Source organism: Megalobrama amblycephala, linkage group LG17, assembly GCF_018812025.1.
Source record: "Megalobrama amblycephala isolate DHTTF-2021 linkage group LG17, ASM1881202v1, whole genome shotgun sequence".
Classification (NCBI taxonomy): Eukaryota; Metazoa; Chordata; class Actinopteri; order Cypriniformes; family Xenocyprididae; genus Megalobrama; species Megalobrama amblycephala.
The window spans coordinates 6,613,212-6,630,889 of record NC_063060.1 but is presented as its reverse complement, the minus strand read 5'-3'; the positions used below and the strand labels follow the sequence as shown (position 1 = coordinate 6,630,889).

The 17,678-nt window shown below is 35.3% G+C and overlaps 1 protein-coding gene across 2 annotated transcripts in view; it reads right to left on the bottom strand.

The window, feature by feature from the left end:
• The window catches only part of sh3gl1a (SH3-domain GRB2-like 1a), a 30,376-nt gene extending 13,628 nt beyond the window's left edge, over positions 1-16,748 (bottom strand). Inside the window, exons 1-6 of one of the 2 annotated variants that reach the window (XM_048163355.1) lie at positions 16,514-16,748; positions 6,630-6,698; positions 3,009-3,081; positions 2,243-2,386; positions 1,771-1,904; positions 233-391 (exon numbers count right to left, since the gene is read on the bottom strand). In XM_048163355.1, coding sequence (XP_048019312.1) covers positions 233-391; positions 1,771-1,904; positions 2,243-2,386; positions 3,009-3,081; positions 6,630-6,698; positions 16,514-16,558 — 624 coding nt within the window. In that variant the 5' untranslated portion in view covers positions 16,559-16,748. The remainder of the gene's footprint in view (positions 1-232; positions 392-1,770; positions 1,905-2,242; positions 2,387-3,008; positions 3,082-6,629; positions 6,699-16,513) is intronic. The other variant, XM_048163354.1, reaches the window with a different exon arrangement.
• Positions 16,749-17,678: the final 930 nt, after the last annotated feature.

Below are 17,678 nucleotides of genomic sequence, written 5' to 3'. Positions count from 1 at the left end.
CTGTAGCCAGTTTTCAGAGAAACAAGTATTTGAACTTAGCATTTTTCCTAAATCTCTGCAAAAATATTAAGGTATTTTTATGCTTTAGTACAGTCAAAAGAAATACATACAGCACTTTTAAAACAGCTAAAAATAAACCGCATACTAAGTGTCATACAAGAACGCCACCACAGTGCAAGATATATTTTTCAGCAAGAGTTTTTGAAAAGTTCAGAGGCTGAAGTGAGCTTACGTCAGTATCCAGAAGGTTCTGCATGCTGGTTTCGGCTGCATCTTTGGACTCTTCGAACTTTTCCACCGCCAGCCTGAGCTCCTCATCTGCAATCTTCCCTTGACGCTTCTTCTTGTAGTCATAATCCAGTCGACGGCCCTCGAGTTTCTTCAGGTGATGCTAAGGTTAAACCAGAGTATATTATTATAATTATTATTAACAGACCTAGAGGTTTTAAAAGATAAATTTACACTAATAATTTCTGATAACAATATGCAGAGGTTAGCCAATTATAACAGTTAATTTACATGTCTTGAATGTACAGAAAAAAAATGACTTATTTAAACTAAATGGTCAAAGAGGTTGGAAAATGGCCATTAAAACTAAAGTAAGACTTTTTGCAGCGCAGAAACCTTATCCTTTATACAGTGGGTAAGGAAAGTATTCAGACCCCCTTAAATTTTTCACTCTTTGTAATATTGCAGCCATTTGCTAAAATCATTTAAGTTCTTTTTTTTTTTTTTTTCATTTTTTCATTTCAATTTTTTTTTCATTAATGTACACACAGCACCCTATATTAGCATAAAAACACAGAATTGTTGACATTTTTGCAGATTTATTAAAAAAGAAAAACTGAAATATCACATGGTCCTAAGTATTCAGACCCTTTGCTCAGTATTTAGTAGAAGCACCCTTTTGATCTAATACAGCCATGAGTCTTTTTGGGAAAGATGCAACAAGATGGTTGACTTTCTACAACTTTCTCCCATCTCCCGACTGCATCTCTGGAGCTCAGTCACAGTGATCTTTGGGTTCTTCTTTACCTCTCTCACCAAGGCTCTTCTCCCCCGATAGTGCAGTTTGGCCGGACGGCCAGCTCTAGGAAGGGTTCTGGTTGTCCCAAACGTCTTCCATTTAAGGTTCATGGAGGCCGCTGTGCTCTTAGGAACCTTAAGTGCAGCAGAATTTTTTTTGTAACCTTGGCCAGATCTGTGCCTTGCCACAATTCTGTCTCTGAGCTCTTCAGGCAGTTCCTTTGACCTCATGATTCTCATTTGCTCTGACATGCACTGTGAGCTGTAAGGTCTTATATAGACAGGTGTGTGGCTTTCCTAATCAAGTCCAATCAGTATAATCAAACACAGCTGGACTCAAATGAAGGTGTAGAACCATCTCAAGGATGATCAGAAGAAATGGACAGCACCTGAGTTAAATATATGAGTGTCACAGCAAAGGGTCTGAATACTTAGGACCATGTGATATTTCAGTTTTTCTTTTTTAATAAATCTGCAAAAATGTCAACAATTCTGTGTTTTTATGCCAATATGGGGTGCTGTGTGTACATTAATGAGAAAAAAAGTGAAATGAAAAAATGAAAAAAAAAAAAAAAAAAAAAAAAGAACTTAAATGATTTTAGCAAATGGCTGCAATATAACAAAGAGTGAAAAATGTAAGGGGGTCTGAATACTTTCCGTACCCACTGTAACTAAGCGTCATTACAATCTGACATCTATAAACTCTGATTTGATCTTAGAGAGCAATTGATTGCAGTTTTCCACCTGTATGTCTTTCAGGTCCTTGTCGATTATAGTTTGGAAAGGGTCGATGAAGTTCTGTTTGACGTCAATGTCTAGAGAGTCTTTCACTTCTGCCAGTCTCTTCATGGCCTCTCCCATCTCCACTAAAGCACCACCTACGGTTCAGGTGAAGAACAAAAATATTTAGTTATTATGTATTATGTAAAAAATAAATAGAAAGATCCTAGAATAGCTGTTTAAACAGAGAAATATAATATGCTTACACATAGATGCTCGACAGGTCTTTAATAATGAGATGCTGAGAATCTGAATAGATTTTTGTTTCATGTTTTGCTGAGATTTTTTTTTTTTTTCTGCTGGTACATGTTACTGTTAGAGTAATATTTCATACTTAGGGCAAATAATATGAATGAAATATGCTGTAGTTTCTTTCCTATTACAGTTTTTTTTTTTTTTTTTTGTAAATGCTTAGGAGAAAGAACATTCCTCTTACCAAAGTTGGTGTCCTCTCCCAAGTCTCGGCCGTATTTGAGCATACACTCTCCCAGAAGTCCCTCTGCCTGAGGATAACCTGGGCTCTTCACCTGCCCACGCATCTTAGACATGGTATTCACCATGGTCAGCCTCGCTCTCGATGCTATAGTATAAGACATAGAGAGAAGCAGGCAAATGAACACAAAGAAATATACACTGCAAAAAAAGAAAAGGTCTTACTCAGTATTTTTGTCTTGTTTTCTAGTATAGATATCTAAACATTCTTAAATTTACATTTACATGAGAAATTTAAAAGGAAAATAAGATTCATTTGTGCTCTGAATCTACCTGAAGCAGTGTTTTGAAATCGTCCATCACTAAATAAGCCGTTATTTTGTTTTTTTTGTCGCTCCAAAAATATTCTCGTCGCTTTATAATATTAATATTGAACCACTGTACTCACATGAACTGATTTAAATATGTTTTTAGTACCTATATGGATCTTGAGAGAGGAAGTGTCATTGCTCCCTATGGAGGCCTCACAGAGCCATTGGATTTCAACTAAAATATCTTAATTTGTGTTCCGAAGATTAACAAAGGTTTTACAGGTGTGGAACGGCATGAGGGTGAGTAATAAATGACAGAATTTTCATTTTTGGGTGAACTAACCTTTAACCTTTAACTTTAACAATGTTTAGATATTTGCACTCGAAAACATGACAAAAATACTTAACATGTAACTATTAAAAACTCAGCACATGAGGAATATTTTGTCCATTTTTTACCTGGGTTGGGCTGCAGGTATTCAGTAGTTTTGCAGAGCACATCTGATATGGCTTTACTGGTGATGTCAGCCTTCTGTAAAGCATAAACGTCAGAGAACAGGTGTATGTCTTTACATCACACGGTCAACAGAGATGGCTCATTAAACACTCATTTACTGCTCTCACAGACAAACAAGCGAGATGGACCTGAAACAATCAGCAGTGGTCACACCTACTAAAACAACAGCCATTCAGGAAGTAGACTGATAAGGTAAGTTAAATGAATATTCCGTGTTCTTTAAAATGTGAGCTTGACAGACTGCTTTTGTGGTCTACTGTGGTTTACCACAGAAAAAGAAAATGCAAATTATGTGTTTAAAAGCAAAAATGTGAGGCTTGCATTTGTGTTAAAGCTCTTACATGAATTCCTCTGAAAAAATGTGAGCTATGAGCTTTAAATTTGTCATTTTGAGGTGGGGCAACTTCTCTTAGTGGAAGATCTTTTGATTATGCATTACTGACGTAATTCCTGTGGGCGGAAAGGGTATTAACCACTTTTTCTTTTCAGTCTAATGCCAAGCACTATTAAAACCAGTATTGTCAACATTTAACCAAAAACTTGTGATTTCTAAAGCTAAAATGGGTAATCATTGGAATTTAACAATATATTTGAAAGCCACCGTTAAATAAACTGAGAATTACAAAACCTCTGTGTTTGTTTCTCATATACAGGAAGTAGACATAGTTTATATTCTACACAATTATTTGCTAACACAGTTCACGGGCCTGATGTATAAATGTTGCAATTTTCCACACACATATCCGAATTTATAAAAATAAAAAGACCACGTGTACGCACTCTTTTACCGGAGTGAGCAAAGAAATAAAATAAACAGAATGATTTTAAACTGTTTTCATTTTGATATCCAAATTTTTTCTTTCTTTTTTATACAAAATATTTACACAAAAGAAGATATTTCATATAAACAGTTGACTTCCACAGTATGGAAAAAAATACTATGGAAGTCAATGGGGTCCATCAAATGTTTGGTTACCGACATTCTTTAAAATATCTTCTTTTGGCTTCAGCAAAAGAAAGAAATTCAGGTTTGGAACAACTTGAGGGTGAGTAAATGATAACAAAATTTGAAGTTTGAGGTGAACTCTCTCTTTAAAGGAATTAAGCACTTAAAAAAAAAGTATATGAATTTAGATAAATATTTGTAGTGGATGCTCTGCTTTTGAACACTTTTCCTGTGGCGTGTGACATTCTAATGTTTTAATGACAGCGAGGAGTACTAGGCGCATGATAATTCCTCTTTAAACTAAATTGCAGAAGAGAAAATATTTTTTCGAGAACAATGATTCATGACGTGCACTTGACTCTGATATTATAATTCTGATAAACAAATAGCATTTATAGTCCATATCTCACATTTTCCTAATTTCTTGTATCACGTGGATGGGAATATGCATAGTAAAACTAGGCATAATAAGCTCCATGGTTATTTCAAAGAGACGGGGTGGAGATGCACGTACGCATAATCTTCCGCTGACTGGGTTTTATAAAGGGAATTTTGCGTAATTAATTTTTTTTAGGGCTGTCAATCGATTAAAAATTATAATCTAATTAATTACATACTCTGTGATTAATTAATCTAAATTAATCACATACATAATTTTTGCTGTGAAAGTATTAAATATTTCAATTCAAATGAATCAATGCAGGGTTTTTCCTGGGTCAAAAATGGTCTTTGTTGGTGACAGACATTGTCATCCACACAAACAGTAAAAAGTGCCCTACCCACGTGATCTGCGAGCCCGATACTGACAATAAAGTACCCGTCACTCTCACTGTAATTCTATCTTGCCCTCTTTGCAAAAAAAAAAAAAAAGGAAAAAAAAAAAAGTGATTTTATAGCTTTGTAAGAGAAGATGCTTTTTTGCTAAACCTGAAAAGTATTAAAAAGTAGCATTTAGAAGTTATATTAACTAATAATATAATTTTCTACCATATACAATTGAATGCACCTAGCTAACAACAACTTGCTTTGTTCTGGTTTCACCTCACTCCAGTCTAAACTGATTTTATAGGTAGGCCTAATTTACTAACTACACATTGTCATTTAAATAACCTGAAAATATTGTGGATTATTAAGGCTAATTTTACTAACCACTCTTGCTAAATGGGGTAAGCACGCTTATGTTCTCATTTCAGAGTTGTTCGAGTAAATGATTCATTATAGACCGTGTGGACAGATCAGTTGTTGTCATGATTCATTAAAATTAATCCGTTCAAATGAGTCATTAGGTCCGAATCGGACATGAGCGAACGTTGTCGCCTTTCATGCGAATCGCGACTGTCGTTAGGACATCGCAAAAGATTTGTCAACACAGAAAACACTTCACCACTGCATAGGATTTTCTTTTTGTTTACTGAAAGTGTGGTTTATGTCAGCTGCACGTGCAAGGGCGCCTGTCAGTGACGATGAGGTGACGTTCTTTTGAGCACTATTCACACCCAGCGGTTATTCAGGAAAAACATTCTCTGAAATCCGCCTCGTGAAACATGGATTCGGTCTTACGAACTTTTAGCATTGTGTCAGTTGATTTAGATTATTATGTGTGAGGTAGAGAGAGTGCAAAGACGGTGCTTACTTTGAAGAGAGCTTGCGCGCACGAGGGAGGAGCTCTGCTCGTTCTTGTCCGTCAGCGCAGCAGTCGTCTCCCTCCTTCATTTTACAGTCGAATGGTGGCTAGAGCGGCTCCGGGTTCAAAGGTCAATACGGAATGGATTAATCTGCGTTATTTTTTTTAACGTGTTATTTTTTCTCAGATTAATTAATCGAAATTAACGTGTTATTTAGACAGCCCTAATTTTTTTAAATATAAACATTTACACAGTTACTGTCAGAACTTGCTTTCATGACGAATTTATTTAAACATATTAAATTAAAACATTACTAACAGGTACAACTGCATATATTTAGTGAAATGCTCCTCTTTAGAGTTCATTTCTCTTGTGAACTAACATGCTGTGGACACTAAATGACTTGCATGAGGTAAATGTAATGCTAAGTGAGATATTATTCTCAAGCTGTTTTAATGATGTCTTTTCACAGTTGAAACACTGGTTTAGAGATTTCACGTAAATATATATATATATGCATAAATCGTCTGTTCTTCATCTGCATTTTTTTCTGTTGTGGCGGTTAGCAAATAGCGTTGCATTGCAGCCCACGTCCCCTTCTGGATTGGAGTGTGGATCGTCTGTGACTGACTGTATTCATTGTCTGACTGGTTGCACCAAACCACGATGGTTTTGGATGAATAAATGTTCCATTACACCCCTATTGCATACACATGATTTTATACATCTGAAAACTTTTGTGCGTACGTGAAATCTATAGCTTTTGTGCATATGCACACTTTTAAGATCAAATCTACTGAACATTTTATACATGAGGCCTGAGAAGTTTTGTTGGCCAGCAAATTGCTCCTGCTTATTTGTGTAGAGGATGTTTCTGGCCAATTGTATTGCTGAATTTATTACTTTCAATAAGTAGGAAGAAGGAAGTCTTGATCATAATTAAGAGAACTTGAACAATGGCATCACAGTATGAAATGTTAAAAATGTGTTACCCTCTCCAAGTCTTTGAAGTCCTCATCCAGTTTGGTTCCTTCTGCTCCTCCCACCTTCTCACTCACCATCTGAAACGCATCGGTACAAGGATTTTCAACCTGGCTGATGTTCTTTTTTTCTTTGTTTTTACCTAAACCAATGATATTTTCTATCCCCTAACCCTAACTTTTACAGAAACATTTAGCATTTTTAATAAAACTTTGTTTTAGTGTTGGACTAATAGAATATTATCCTTCAGAAAACATGCATGTGCAACAAAACATATTTGTGAGATTGCATGATAAAGTATTCAAATAGAAAAAAACATTCATTGGTTTGCAAATGTCCAGGAAAAGAGATCAGCTCTTATCTCTTACTTTGAAGCCTCAGGCTTACATCTAAATACGTGCTGCACATTCAGTTCGCATTAAAGAATGAGCGAGAAAGAGCAATGATGTTTGGCATGCAAGGAACTTCAAACAGATATTAAATTGTTCCTTTTGTGAGTGTGTTCACATAAGAACTGACTTTGTGCTGTAAAAATCTTACTTTGTCACAAAGTATAAAATTAAAGCTCATGTTCCTGTGCTTTGGTGCTCATGTGGGCGTTACAGGTTTGAGTCTGTGCAGCATTTCCCAATTTCATTCCCACTCTTTTCCGATTAATTTCTCATCGCTCTGCACTATACTATATATCCATCTAATTAAAATAAGTAAAATCTCAAAAAAATTGTAAATATTAATTATTTTTTAAAAACAAATCTCTGAAATCATTTTACACAGAAAATATGAGTGGCATTTTTCTAGGGTGTTGTAAGTGGTTGTTTCTGAGTGGTTGTTTATTATTAACATGAAAAGAGTCTACCCACAAGTGGCTCAGTTTTATTCACCACCAGGAGAAAATCAAAGGTCCAATCACTTAGAGACATAATAGCATACTTCTCCTCAGCCTTAGTAAACACTACTAATAAAACATGTGTGAAGATGAGAGAAAAGAAATAAGAACAGCGAAGGAAAGAAATTCACTCAGGAATGGTCTCTAAGGGCCCCTGTGGAGTTCCCCATCTGAGCTATTCCTGTTGTTCATCAATGATACTTCCTGTATGTGGCAGAAACACTTAAACTCAGTTTCACAAACAAGCACTCCCCCTTTATGAGCTGAACTCTCTCCAAACACAAACACAGAAAGTATGTATGGAGTATTGTATTCCAGTGAACAGGAAGCGTTTTGTGTACTGAAATCATACCAAAAGGAAAATATTCAAACAAATCCAAACAGCACAGCCTGGGTGGCATAATCCAAGCCAATAATAATTACCCTAAAAGTGTCTTAAGGCTGGAATACACTACTTCTGTGCATGTTTTTCAGTCTAGATATGTCACGATGATAAAGCTGGGTGCACACTGTACGATTTATAATGGTCCTTTACAACTGTTGCTAAGTTGTCAGACTGTACGAACATGCCATTTCACACTGTAGTATCTAAGTTGTCATTAATGTCAAATTGTAGTCAAGATGTGTTAAATCTGACGCACGCAAGAGGTTTGTGGTTTTACATTTACATCATCATCACACGGTGAGCTGCATTTGAAATGAAATGAAACTAAAAACTAGAAAAAAAAATATGTTCGTAGCAAGTTAAGGTTTAACAACAAACACTCACTAACTGTGTCATCAGGTTCTGCGCTCCTATTGGTTTTTGATTTGATGGTTGTCATAAGAGAAGCCACACGGCAGGACTGAGTATCAAATCTTCTAACTGACAGAATTTTGTTAGAGGTAGAATTTGATTGCAATGGTCAATAATCAGCTGTCTGTGAATATGTCAAACTAACAATCAAAGCCTTAAGATTTTGGCCTAGGATCCGAGGAATCTTTCAGTATTTACCAAATTTGTCTCACACAGCCAAATCGTGGCCAAAATCGTAGTGTGATCCAGTCAGAGCCAGTCTGCAGATTTTGGGCAGTCAGAGTTGACAGATTTTGCAGTCGTCAGATTTGAGATGAACCGCGGTGCAAGTGCGTGCCGAACCGTGGGTGGAGAACAGGACGGGTCTAGGGTTGTAACGGTATGAGATTTCCACGGTATGATAAACGTCTGGGTAAATATCACGGTTTCATGGTATCACGGTATACGGTATTAAACAATAAATTTTTATTTATACCATCAATTAAAATGACCAATAAATTAATTAAAATGTTTGTTTTCTCTATTCAGATTTCAATAAACAAAAACAATCAAATACATTTAATAAATTATTATGGATTAGAAATTGAACAACTTTTATTAATAATTAAAATTCAGAAATTCTGCTTTGACTTAATTCTTCTGTCTTTTATTTTTTTAATACAAATATTATCAAAAATGATGGAAATGAAATTAACTTTTTTTATAATTATTTTGAGAAGTACATTCTATTTAACAATCATAATAAATTTGTCAATTTCTTCGAGTTAAAAAACGGTCTTTTATTTTGACGGGATATAGTGAAGAGCTTTGAGTTTCAGTGTATTTGACAATGGTTTTTCTCAAATAAAATGATGAAATGCTCATTAAGCGCTATCTCAGAGCAACCGTGGATATGTTTGTGTTCATGTCCTCTGATAACGAGACGGCAAACACTGAAAAAACAATAAGAGCGCCGCGCCGTAAGTAAGCAAATGTACACGATATGATAACCGTACGTGTTCATACCGTGATATATCATACCAGTATATCGTTACAACCCTAGACGGTCGTTTTTTTTTTTTTTTTTTTTACAGAGAACCGTTATACACCCTTAGTTTTAATCATTATTCAATATTTCTCTATTGAACATTTTTTATTTAAAACATCCTCTCATAACATTATTTATGCCATTTAAATTGCATTCATACCACCTCTGAGCAGCATTAAACAGTGTGTAAATACATCTAGATGCAGCTTGTGCCACTGCAAAAATGGCTTTTGTGGACTGATTTCATTTGATTGAAATTATTTAGTTTAATTTATTGCTTTATTTATTATATCAATAATTAAATGAATAGAATTCTCAGAATTTGACAACATGTGACATACATTTATTAGGGTTATAGATCGTTGCCTTTATAAAGGTGAAAAATGCACCTGGGGGCAAATATTTTCCCATAATGGAAAAGGTGTGGCTGCTGTCTAAAGCCCCATTTCCACCGCAGGAACTTTTTCAAAGAACTAGGGACTTGGGTGGTACTCTGTGTGTTTCTGTCACAGGACCTAGGGTTTAAAGGTGCCCTAGAATTAAAAATTGAATTTATATTGGCATATTTAAATAACAAGGCAAATCTCAACATAACACCGACTGTTCCATAACAGTCAATATTTGCATATGCCAGCCCATGATCAAGCCATTAGACAAGGGCAGAACGTCTGGATGTGCACAGCTGAATCATCAGACTAGGTAAGCAAGTAAGAACAACAGTGAAAAATGGCAGATGGAGCAATAATAACTGACATGATCCATGATATCATGATATTTTTAGTGATATTTGTAAATTGTCTTTCTAAATGTTTCGTTAGCATGTTGCTAATGTACTGTTAAATGTGGTTAAAGTTACCATTGTTACCAAGTTACCAAGAGCCGTCGCTATTTTCATTTTTAAACACTTGCAGTCTGTATAATTCATAAACATAACTTCATTCTTTATAAATCTCTCCAACAGTGTGCAATGTTAACGTTAGCCACAGAGCAAAACCTCAAACTCACTCAGATTCGAATGTAAACATCCAAATAAATACAAGCAAGCGCGAGCTCCAGGGGCGGAGAGCATGAGCATTTAAAGGGGCCGCAGCATGAATTGGCGCATTTCTAATTATGCCCTAAAATAGGCAGTTAAAAAAATTAATAAAAAAATATCTAGGGGTATTTTGAGCTGAAACTTCACAGACACATTCAGGGGACACCTTAGACTTATATTACATCTTGTAAAAAAACTTTCAATGGCACCTTTAAATAAAGCTCTGGGTAAAAATGCCCCCCTCAAAAAGTCCCCGTTCACGAGGTAGTACTTTTTCAAAGTTCAGGAACTTTTGGAGGTGGGTCTTGGGTGCTGAACAAGCTGATTGGATGAGTTCACGCAGCATTTTGATCGGTTGACTCCATGCAGCATTTTATTTCAACCAAACTTTTTTTTTAAAAGTCTGTTGCAGAGCACGCAGTAAGAGTTGTTTGCTATTGGAATCAACAATGGAGTTTAAAAAACACGACCGATGGAGTTAAGCTTATATATGGAGCACAAAATCCAGTGGGAACTGGAAGGTCGCACAAAGTCCTACATCACCAGTACTTTAGACCACGATGGAAATGCAGTACAACAAAAAAAAAATTCTGGGGGGAAAAAATTTTCCTGGGACAAATAGTTCCGGGTAATTTCGGTGGAAACGAGGATTTTGTGGAAGAAAGGGGGTATGCAGAAGGATGTTAAATGCTTCAGGGGGTACTCCACTCTAAAAAGTTTGGGAACCAGTGGTGATTTTTTGATTAATTGCCTCATCCGGGTATTTAAAGTGCACTTTTGGCATACAAATGGGATGCACCTATAGTGAGCATCGGTGCACTGGTTTTCACAGTGCATTGTGGGAGTTTTTAGGGAGCAAACGTTTCAGTGCACTAGAAGGATTTCGCGATTGAGACAGCCCTCAAAATGGCCGACTCCCTGATCAGTGCCCTGACTACTGAACTAGTGATCTGACTGAGATGCATCCAATAATTCTATTCACTCAAAGGAGATCAAACATATTTGATATTCTGAGCCGATTTTAGAACACATATTGTTTTCATTTGTCATGTTTCTGAGGGAGTTTGTTTTGTTGACTTGAAAGTGTAATAGTGTGTGATCCTCAGTCGTTTAGTCTATGTTGCCAAGTTTTTCTCTGTAACCATTTACAAAGTTGGCAAGTGTATGATGCCTAGTGTTTTGCTTTACACAAAATGACAAATCGAGTATTCCAGCTTTTAGTCATCATCATTATTGTGAATTATTGTTACTGTTTAGTTCTTGACTAGCCATTAATTGTTTTAAAGAACCAGGATTTCCATGTCAAATTATAAAACAGAATTGGTCGTGCTTGAACTGCAAAAACAACAAAGTAGTGTTTGTGAGAGCTAATTTTAACAGATAGCTTTGGAAACAAGTCAACAGCTAAGACTAAAAGTTGGGAGTTAATTAGTGAAGAAATATCACAGTAAAACATTCAAAACTTCTCTCCCTATAGGGTGAATGCCACTACAGATTTTCACGGCTCTTTGAATCTCATACAGACAAATGTTTGTAAAACACACACCCAGTCTTCAGAGAGATGTAACACGTGTGCATGCATGTTTTATTGACAGCCCTTCATACAGTGGCTCTATTGTATAGCTCTGAGCTGCTAGTGTCCTATTATGATTCAGATGGAGGTGTGGACATAGACACTGATCACAGATCACTTTTCTAGAATATGATATGAATAAAATACAGTTGCACAAAACACTCCATCTCAAATTAATCTAATCTTAAAGTGCTTGTATTCATGTAAAGCAATCAAAACTGAGGTGATTTTGTGATGCACATTATCAATATGATTTCATAGTTATGCACAAATACTGAAATTTTTGACCAATCCTGATGAACTACAATAATTACTTTTTTGTAATGGCTGATACCTGATATGATAACCAATGGTATCAACATATATATGATAATATTGCTGCTGATTATCTTTCACTATCTGGTGCAACTAATCCATATAATTAAAAGTGAAATTGAAATACTTCTGTAAAGAAAATCATACATAGGCACAATTTATATTTGTCAGGAAAACTAACTTCAAGCATTTAAGCAGAGAGGTTTAGATCAAAATCTAAAGAGGAAAAAACAACCCTCTGCTCCTAATATCATCTTTAACAGATTGATACTGATCATTTAGAAAATAAATAAATAAATTTACACGCCAACATTCAAGCCACTGTATGGTTTAGGATTAAAAACATTTTTATAATGCTGCACGCTTTCATATGAAAGGGAAGTCATATAGTTTGCATAGTTATCTCTACCCTAAGGCAAATCTGACAACTTTTTTTTCTAGCATACAGGAACAAAAGCATCAGCTTTACACATTACAATATGAAATACACAACTTAGCCCACATGGAAATACGCTTCAGTTTTAAATAAACACTTCTCGTCAAGCTGTACAAGTAAATGCCACCTAGAACAAAAAAAGAGCAGGTGATAAAGAAAGAAAGGGGAGGGAGGGAAAAGTCTGAAAGAAAACACCTGTTCTATTTGGCGGGCAGGTACTATACTTGCTGTGTACAAGAATCCAGTCTGACAGCTAAATTAAAACACTGAATTCTTCACACACCTCTTATAAATCTTTTGCACGAATACATAGCTGGATTTTTCCAAGGCTAACAGGTGACATCAAAGCAGGGATCTCTATTTCACAACACCAAAATGCCTCATTTTTACTCCTGAGATTCATTATTTAATCCACAAATTTAAAGGATTAGTTCACCAAGAATTCCATGATTTACTCACCCTCAAGTCATAGGTGTATTTAACTTTCTTCTTTCAGTCAAACACAATCGGTGTTATGTTAAAAAATAAATCCGAGCTTTATAATGGGAAACGGGGTTAATAAAGGCCTTCTGAAGCAAAGCGATGCATGTTTGTAAGAAAAATATACATATTTATAACTTTATAAACTATACTCACTGGCTTCCGGTAATACGCATACGCGAGTTCTGGCAGAAGAGTGACTTCTGAACAGACGGATGACGTAACGATGAACGCGGAAGCGCAGAGAATAGAGTAAAACAAAACACCAGTCATGAATTAGAAGCCAAAAGTGAACATTTTTAAAGAGAAATGTTGGAGGATTTCGATATAAGAGAAGAGGAGCTTGAGTTTGTTGCCCAGCTGTATTTGTTTGAACCACGAGATGCGTCTACTTCTACATCCTAGGGCTGCACGATATATCACATGAGATTGTCACGTGCATTTCATCAGTAAAGCCGGTTCCCTAATTACCACTAAATCGCCATCACCTGCTTTCAAATGGAGCGGCATTTAATAGACAGAGCCGTAGATCACTGAAAAGCCACGCAATATCGTGTTCATTATCGAAGGCGATTCATCTGCGGTATGAACGCGATATTGCGTGGCTTTTCAGTGATCTACGAAATGCGCGTGACAATCTCATGCGATATATCGTGCAGCCCTACTACATCCTACATCGGGTCAGAGGTCACTCTTCTGCTGGAACTAGACTCATATATAAGGCCATTACCAGAAGCCAGTGATTATAGTTTTTAAAATTATAAATATGGATAATTTTCTTACAAAACTGCACCGCTTCGCTTCAGAAGGCCTTTATCAACCCCGTGGAGCCTTATGGATTACATTTATGATGGATGAATGCACTTTTTAGGGCCTCAAAATATAAGGTACCATTCACTCCCATTATAAAGCTTGTAAGAGCCAGGATATTTATTAATATAACTCAGACTGTGTTTGACTGAAAGAAGAAAATCATATGCACCTAGGATGGCTTGAGGGTGAGTACATTTTGGGATATTTGTCATTTTTGGGTGAACTATCCCTTTAAATTTGCTGTCTGCGGAGGATGTGATAACATCTTCACAGCTGGAAACAGTTATAAATAATTGACAGCGGGACAGCAGGCAATGTTGGTCAGCAAACAAAGGACAGCATTCTTACATTCAGTCTGCACTGTTTTTTAACTGTCATCTATAGCTGTTGCATCATATCTTTCCGTTTTATTTTTAAGACAACATGTCAAGTTATATCTGTTCAACTTTTGAGACTCTGCCTCCTTAGAAAATCAACAAACCAAATAATTTGTCAATGTACTAACATCTAAATACCGTGAGAATATTTATGAGTTGAATCAGTTTGAATGTTTTTGACTCTCCAAATTTCAGCTTACCACAAATAATTCAAACTTCAGCCCCGTTTTATTTATACTTTATGTAAACAGACACTATGATCCTTTTCAACATGAACAATGACTATGTTAAACTATGACATTAAGATCAAGATGGAACATGCATTCTGTTATTCTGACTGACAAAAGCCAATAAGGAAAAAAGTTAACTAATGACTTTACTCTTTACTACGTACGAACATCAAGAAGTTCTGCATTTTCAACCCTGCAGGCTTTAGGTTTTATTGTAATGAGGCTCAGTGGCTGCAAGATCTCCCATCTGACATTAAGATGCTTTCAAATGATTCTTCTGCAACATGTAGGTGCATGTTAGACTTGTTTTGCGTGAGCAAAAAGGGTAAAGGAATGCTAGACTGGCTTGTTAGACAAAAACTTGTTAGACAAACACTTGTCTGAAATAGCACTGTGTTTCATAAACAGGCTTCATTCTGATTAAATGCATTATGACTGTTTTGGAGTAGAAGACGGATTAAAAGCTAATCCAGCCAAACAAATATATCATCTGAGAATCTCATTCAAAATCACTTTGTTTATCTGCCTGGCATGGACTTAAACCACTACACAAGATTCACAAGTATCTGAGAAAGGTTGTTTACCAACCACACAATGAAATAAAGCAGCATTATTCACACTGAATAGAAAATAAGTGAGGTAATTTGATCCGAATGCATTTTTAGTCATAACTTTCTGTGAGGTATTACTTACACACAATGCAAATTTTTGGCAAAGAAATAATGGAACTGGAATGCAAAGAAATAATGATATATAATATTATAATATTGAATATCATTTAAACATTATAGCAGCATTTATTATAATGCCTATTATTTATGGCTGCAAACTGTATAAATCATCGTATTGCAGTATTTTTAAAGTGTAATACAATAATTATTGTGTTACTTGTTTGCATATAAAAAAAAAAAAAGCTTCAAAAGAAAAATGTGCATCATGGTAATTTTTCTGCACTACAGTAAAGAGAATTAGAGGGTAAAATATGCACATTCATCATGAGAATCACATTGCAAAATGTTGCAATAGTCCTAAAAAAATAGGCTTAATTTTGTTTATGCAAAATAGAACTTCTTATACTTCTCCTCTTTACTGTGACCTGGACATGTTTTTGTACAGTATCGATAGAGAATAATGTTTTCTTCACACATTAGTGGTAATATTGTGTGCATCACCTGCAGACAGCTCCTTAGTGCACATCAGCTAAAGTACTCTGTCAGTAAAGTACATGTGGTTCCAGCTTAAAACACTCAGCGTACAAGTTTCATATAAACTGTTGACCACAGGTTTATCAAGGACAAGGTGGTGCAAAAAAATGTGTTGCAATGTTTTTGTCATGATGATACACCCAGTGCATTAACAGCAACCTGTTATCACTTTGATTGTGTCATATCTGTATACTTCACTATAAAAAAAACTTTATAGTAAAATATTTATAGATCTAACTTCAGAGACGTGATTTGAAATTATATGAGCTTGGTTTATTCATAAAGCGCTTGTCTTTTGAGGTCACTCTCTGGGTTACATCTGTTTCCTGTAAAACAAAGGTTTTCCCTATAAATATTAGATTTAAATTTTAGATATAAAAATCTATTATAAACTTTAAAAAAGAAAATAAAAAGTATGTATATATAAATATATAAACTACAAAGTGTCTCAAAATGTATTGAGCTGCCTATCCAGACGTGTTCAAAACGCACTTGTGATCGCCAAGTATGTTGTCTATGTAGGGTTCTCACTAGATTTTAAAACACAGCCAGACTTTAACTTTTACTTCACCACAGCAGAGACGACCCCGGATGAAATAATTCAAACAAGTTGAAGAGACGCCGCAAATCTTTCTTTATAACTTACGGTATATTATTTGTTTATTGTTGTATCTAGTCTGTGAGTTTATGCTCGTGCACCAGTTGACGTGGAAACACTCACCTGACTCGCTTTATAAAACTGTTTCTTCAGTCCGGCAACAGACATCTTTGCGTCGGATCCTTTCGCTCTGACAAATTTAGATGTTATTTAATTCACCCAATATTTAAAAATTAAACTATAGGCGTCAATAGAGCTGTAAAAAAAACAATCACAACTCCTTCTTCCTGCTCGGCCAGAGTTTGAACCTGCAGTGAACGTCACAACCCTTCTACACTGCGACGCGACGCAACTAGAACGCTCCCGTACACGCGTCGCGTATAATAAGAGAGTTCTGATTGGTCAACTGGTTGCCGACGTCAGGGTTCCCGTTTCTAAAGATTTCAATATTAATGTCATTTTCTTCTAAGTTCGTTTTGTAATGTATTAATATTACGTGTTTTATATTACTTAACGTGTACTTTGTTATGTGTCTCTGACAATAGAACAAAATAATTATGGAAGCATAACTATCTGAACTGATTGAGTGCGTCGCGTTGCTTGCCGACAGAGCTGAGTGCAGAAAACTCTCCAGCTTCCGGGTTAAACTTTCGCCTGTGAACAGTTTACTATGTTTACCACACTTAATACATTAAATTTGTTACTATGTTTTTACTAAAAACAGCAGTCAGACAGCATGAATACACAAAAATCCATAAATACATTTTTACATTAAAAAAGAAACCTGTAACACGCTGAAACAAAATGTTTATATATACTTTACACTTTAAGATGACTTGGAAATTGTCCCAATCAACTCATCATGTGTGTGTATATATATATATATATATATATATATATATATATATATATATATATATATATATATACTACCGTTCAAGTTTGGGATCGGTAAGATTTTTAATATATTTTTTTTGTCTGCTCACCAAAATTGCATTTATTTAATTAAAAATACAGTAAAAACAGTAATATTGTGAAATATTATTACAATTTAAAATAACTATTTTCTATTGGAATATAATATAAAATGTAATTTATTTCTGTGTTGGAAAAGCTGAATTTTCAGCATCATTTCTCCAGTCTTCAGTGTCACATGATCATTCAGAAATCATTTTAATATGATGATTTGCTGCTCAAGAAACATTTATTATTATTATCAATGTTAAAAACAGTTGTATACTTTTTTTTTCCAGGATTCCTTGATGAATAGAAAGTTCAAAAGAACAGC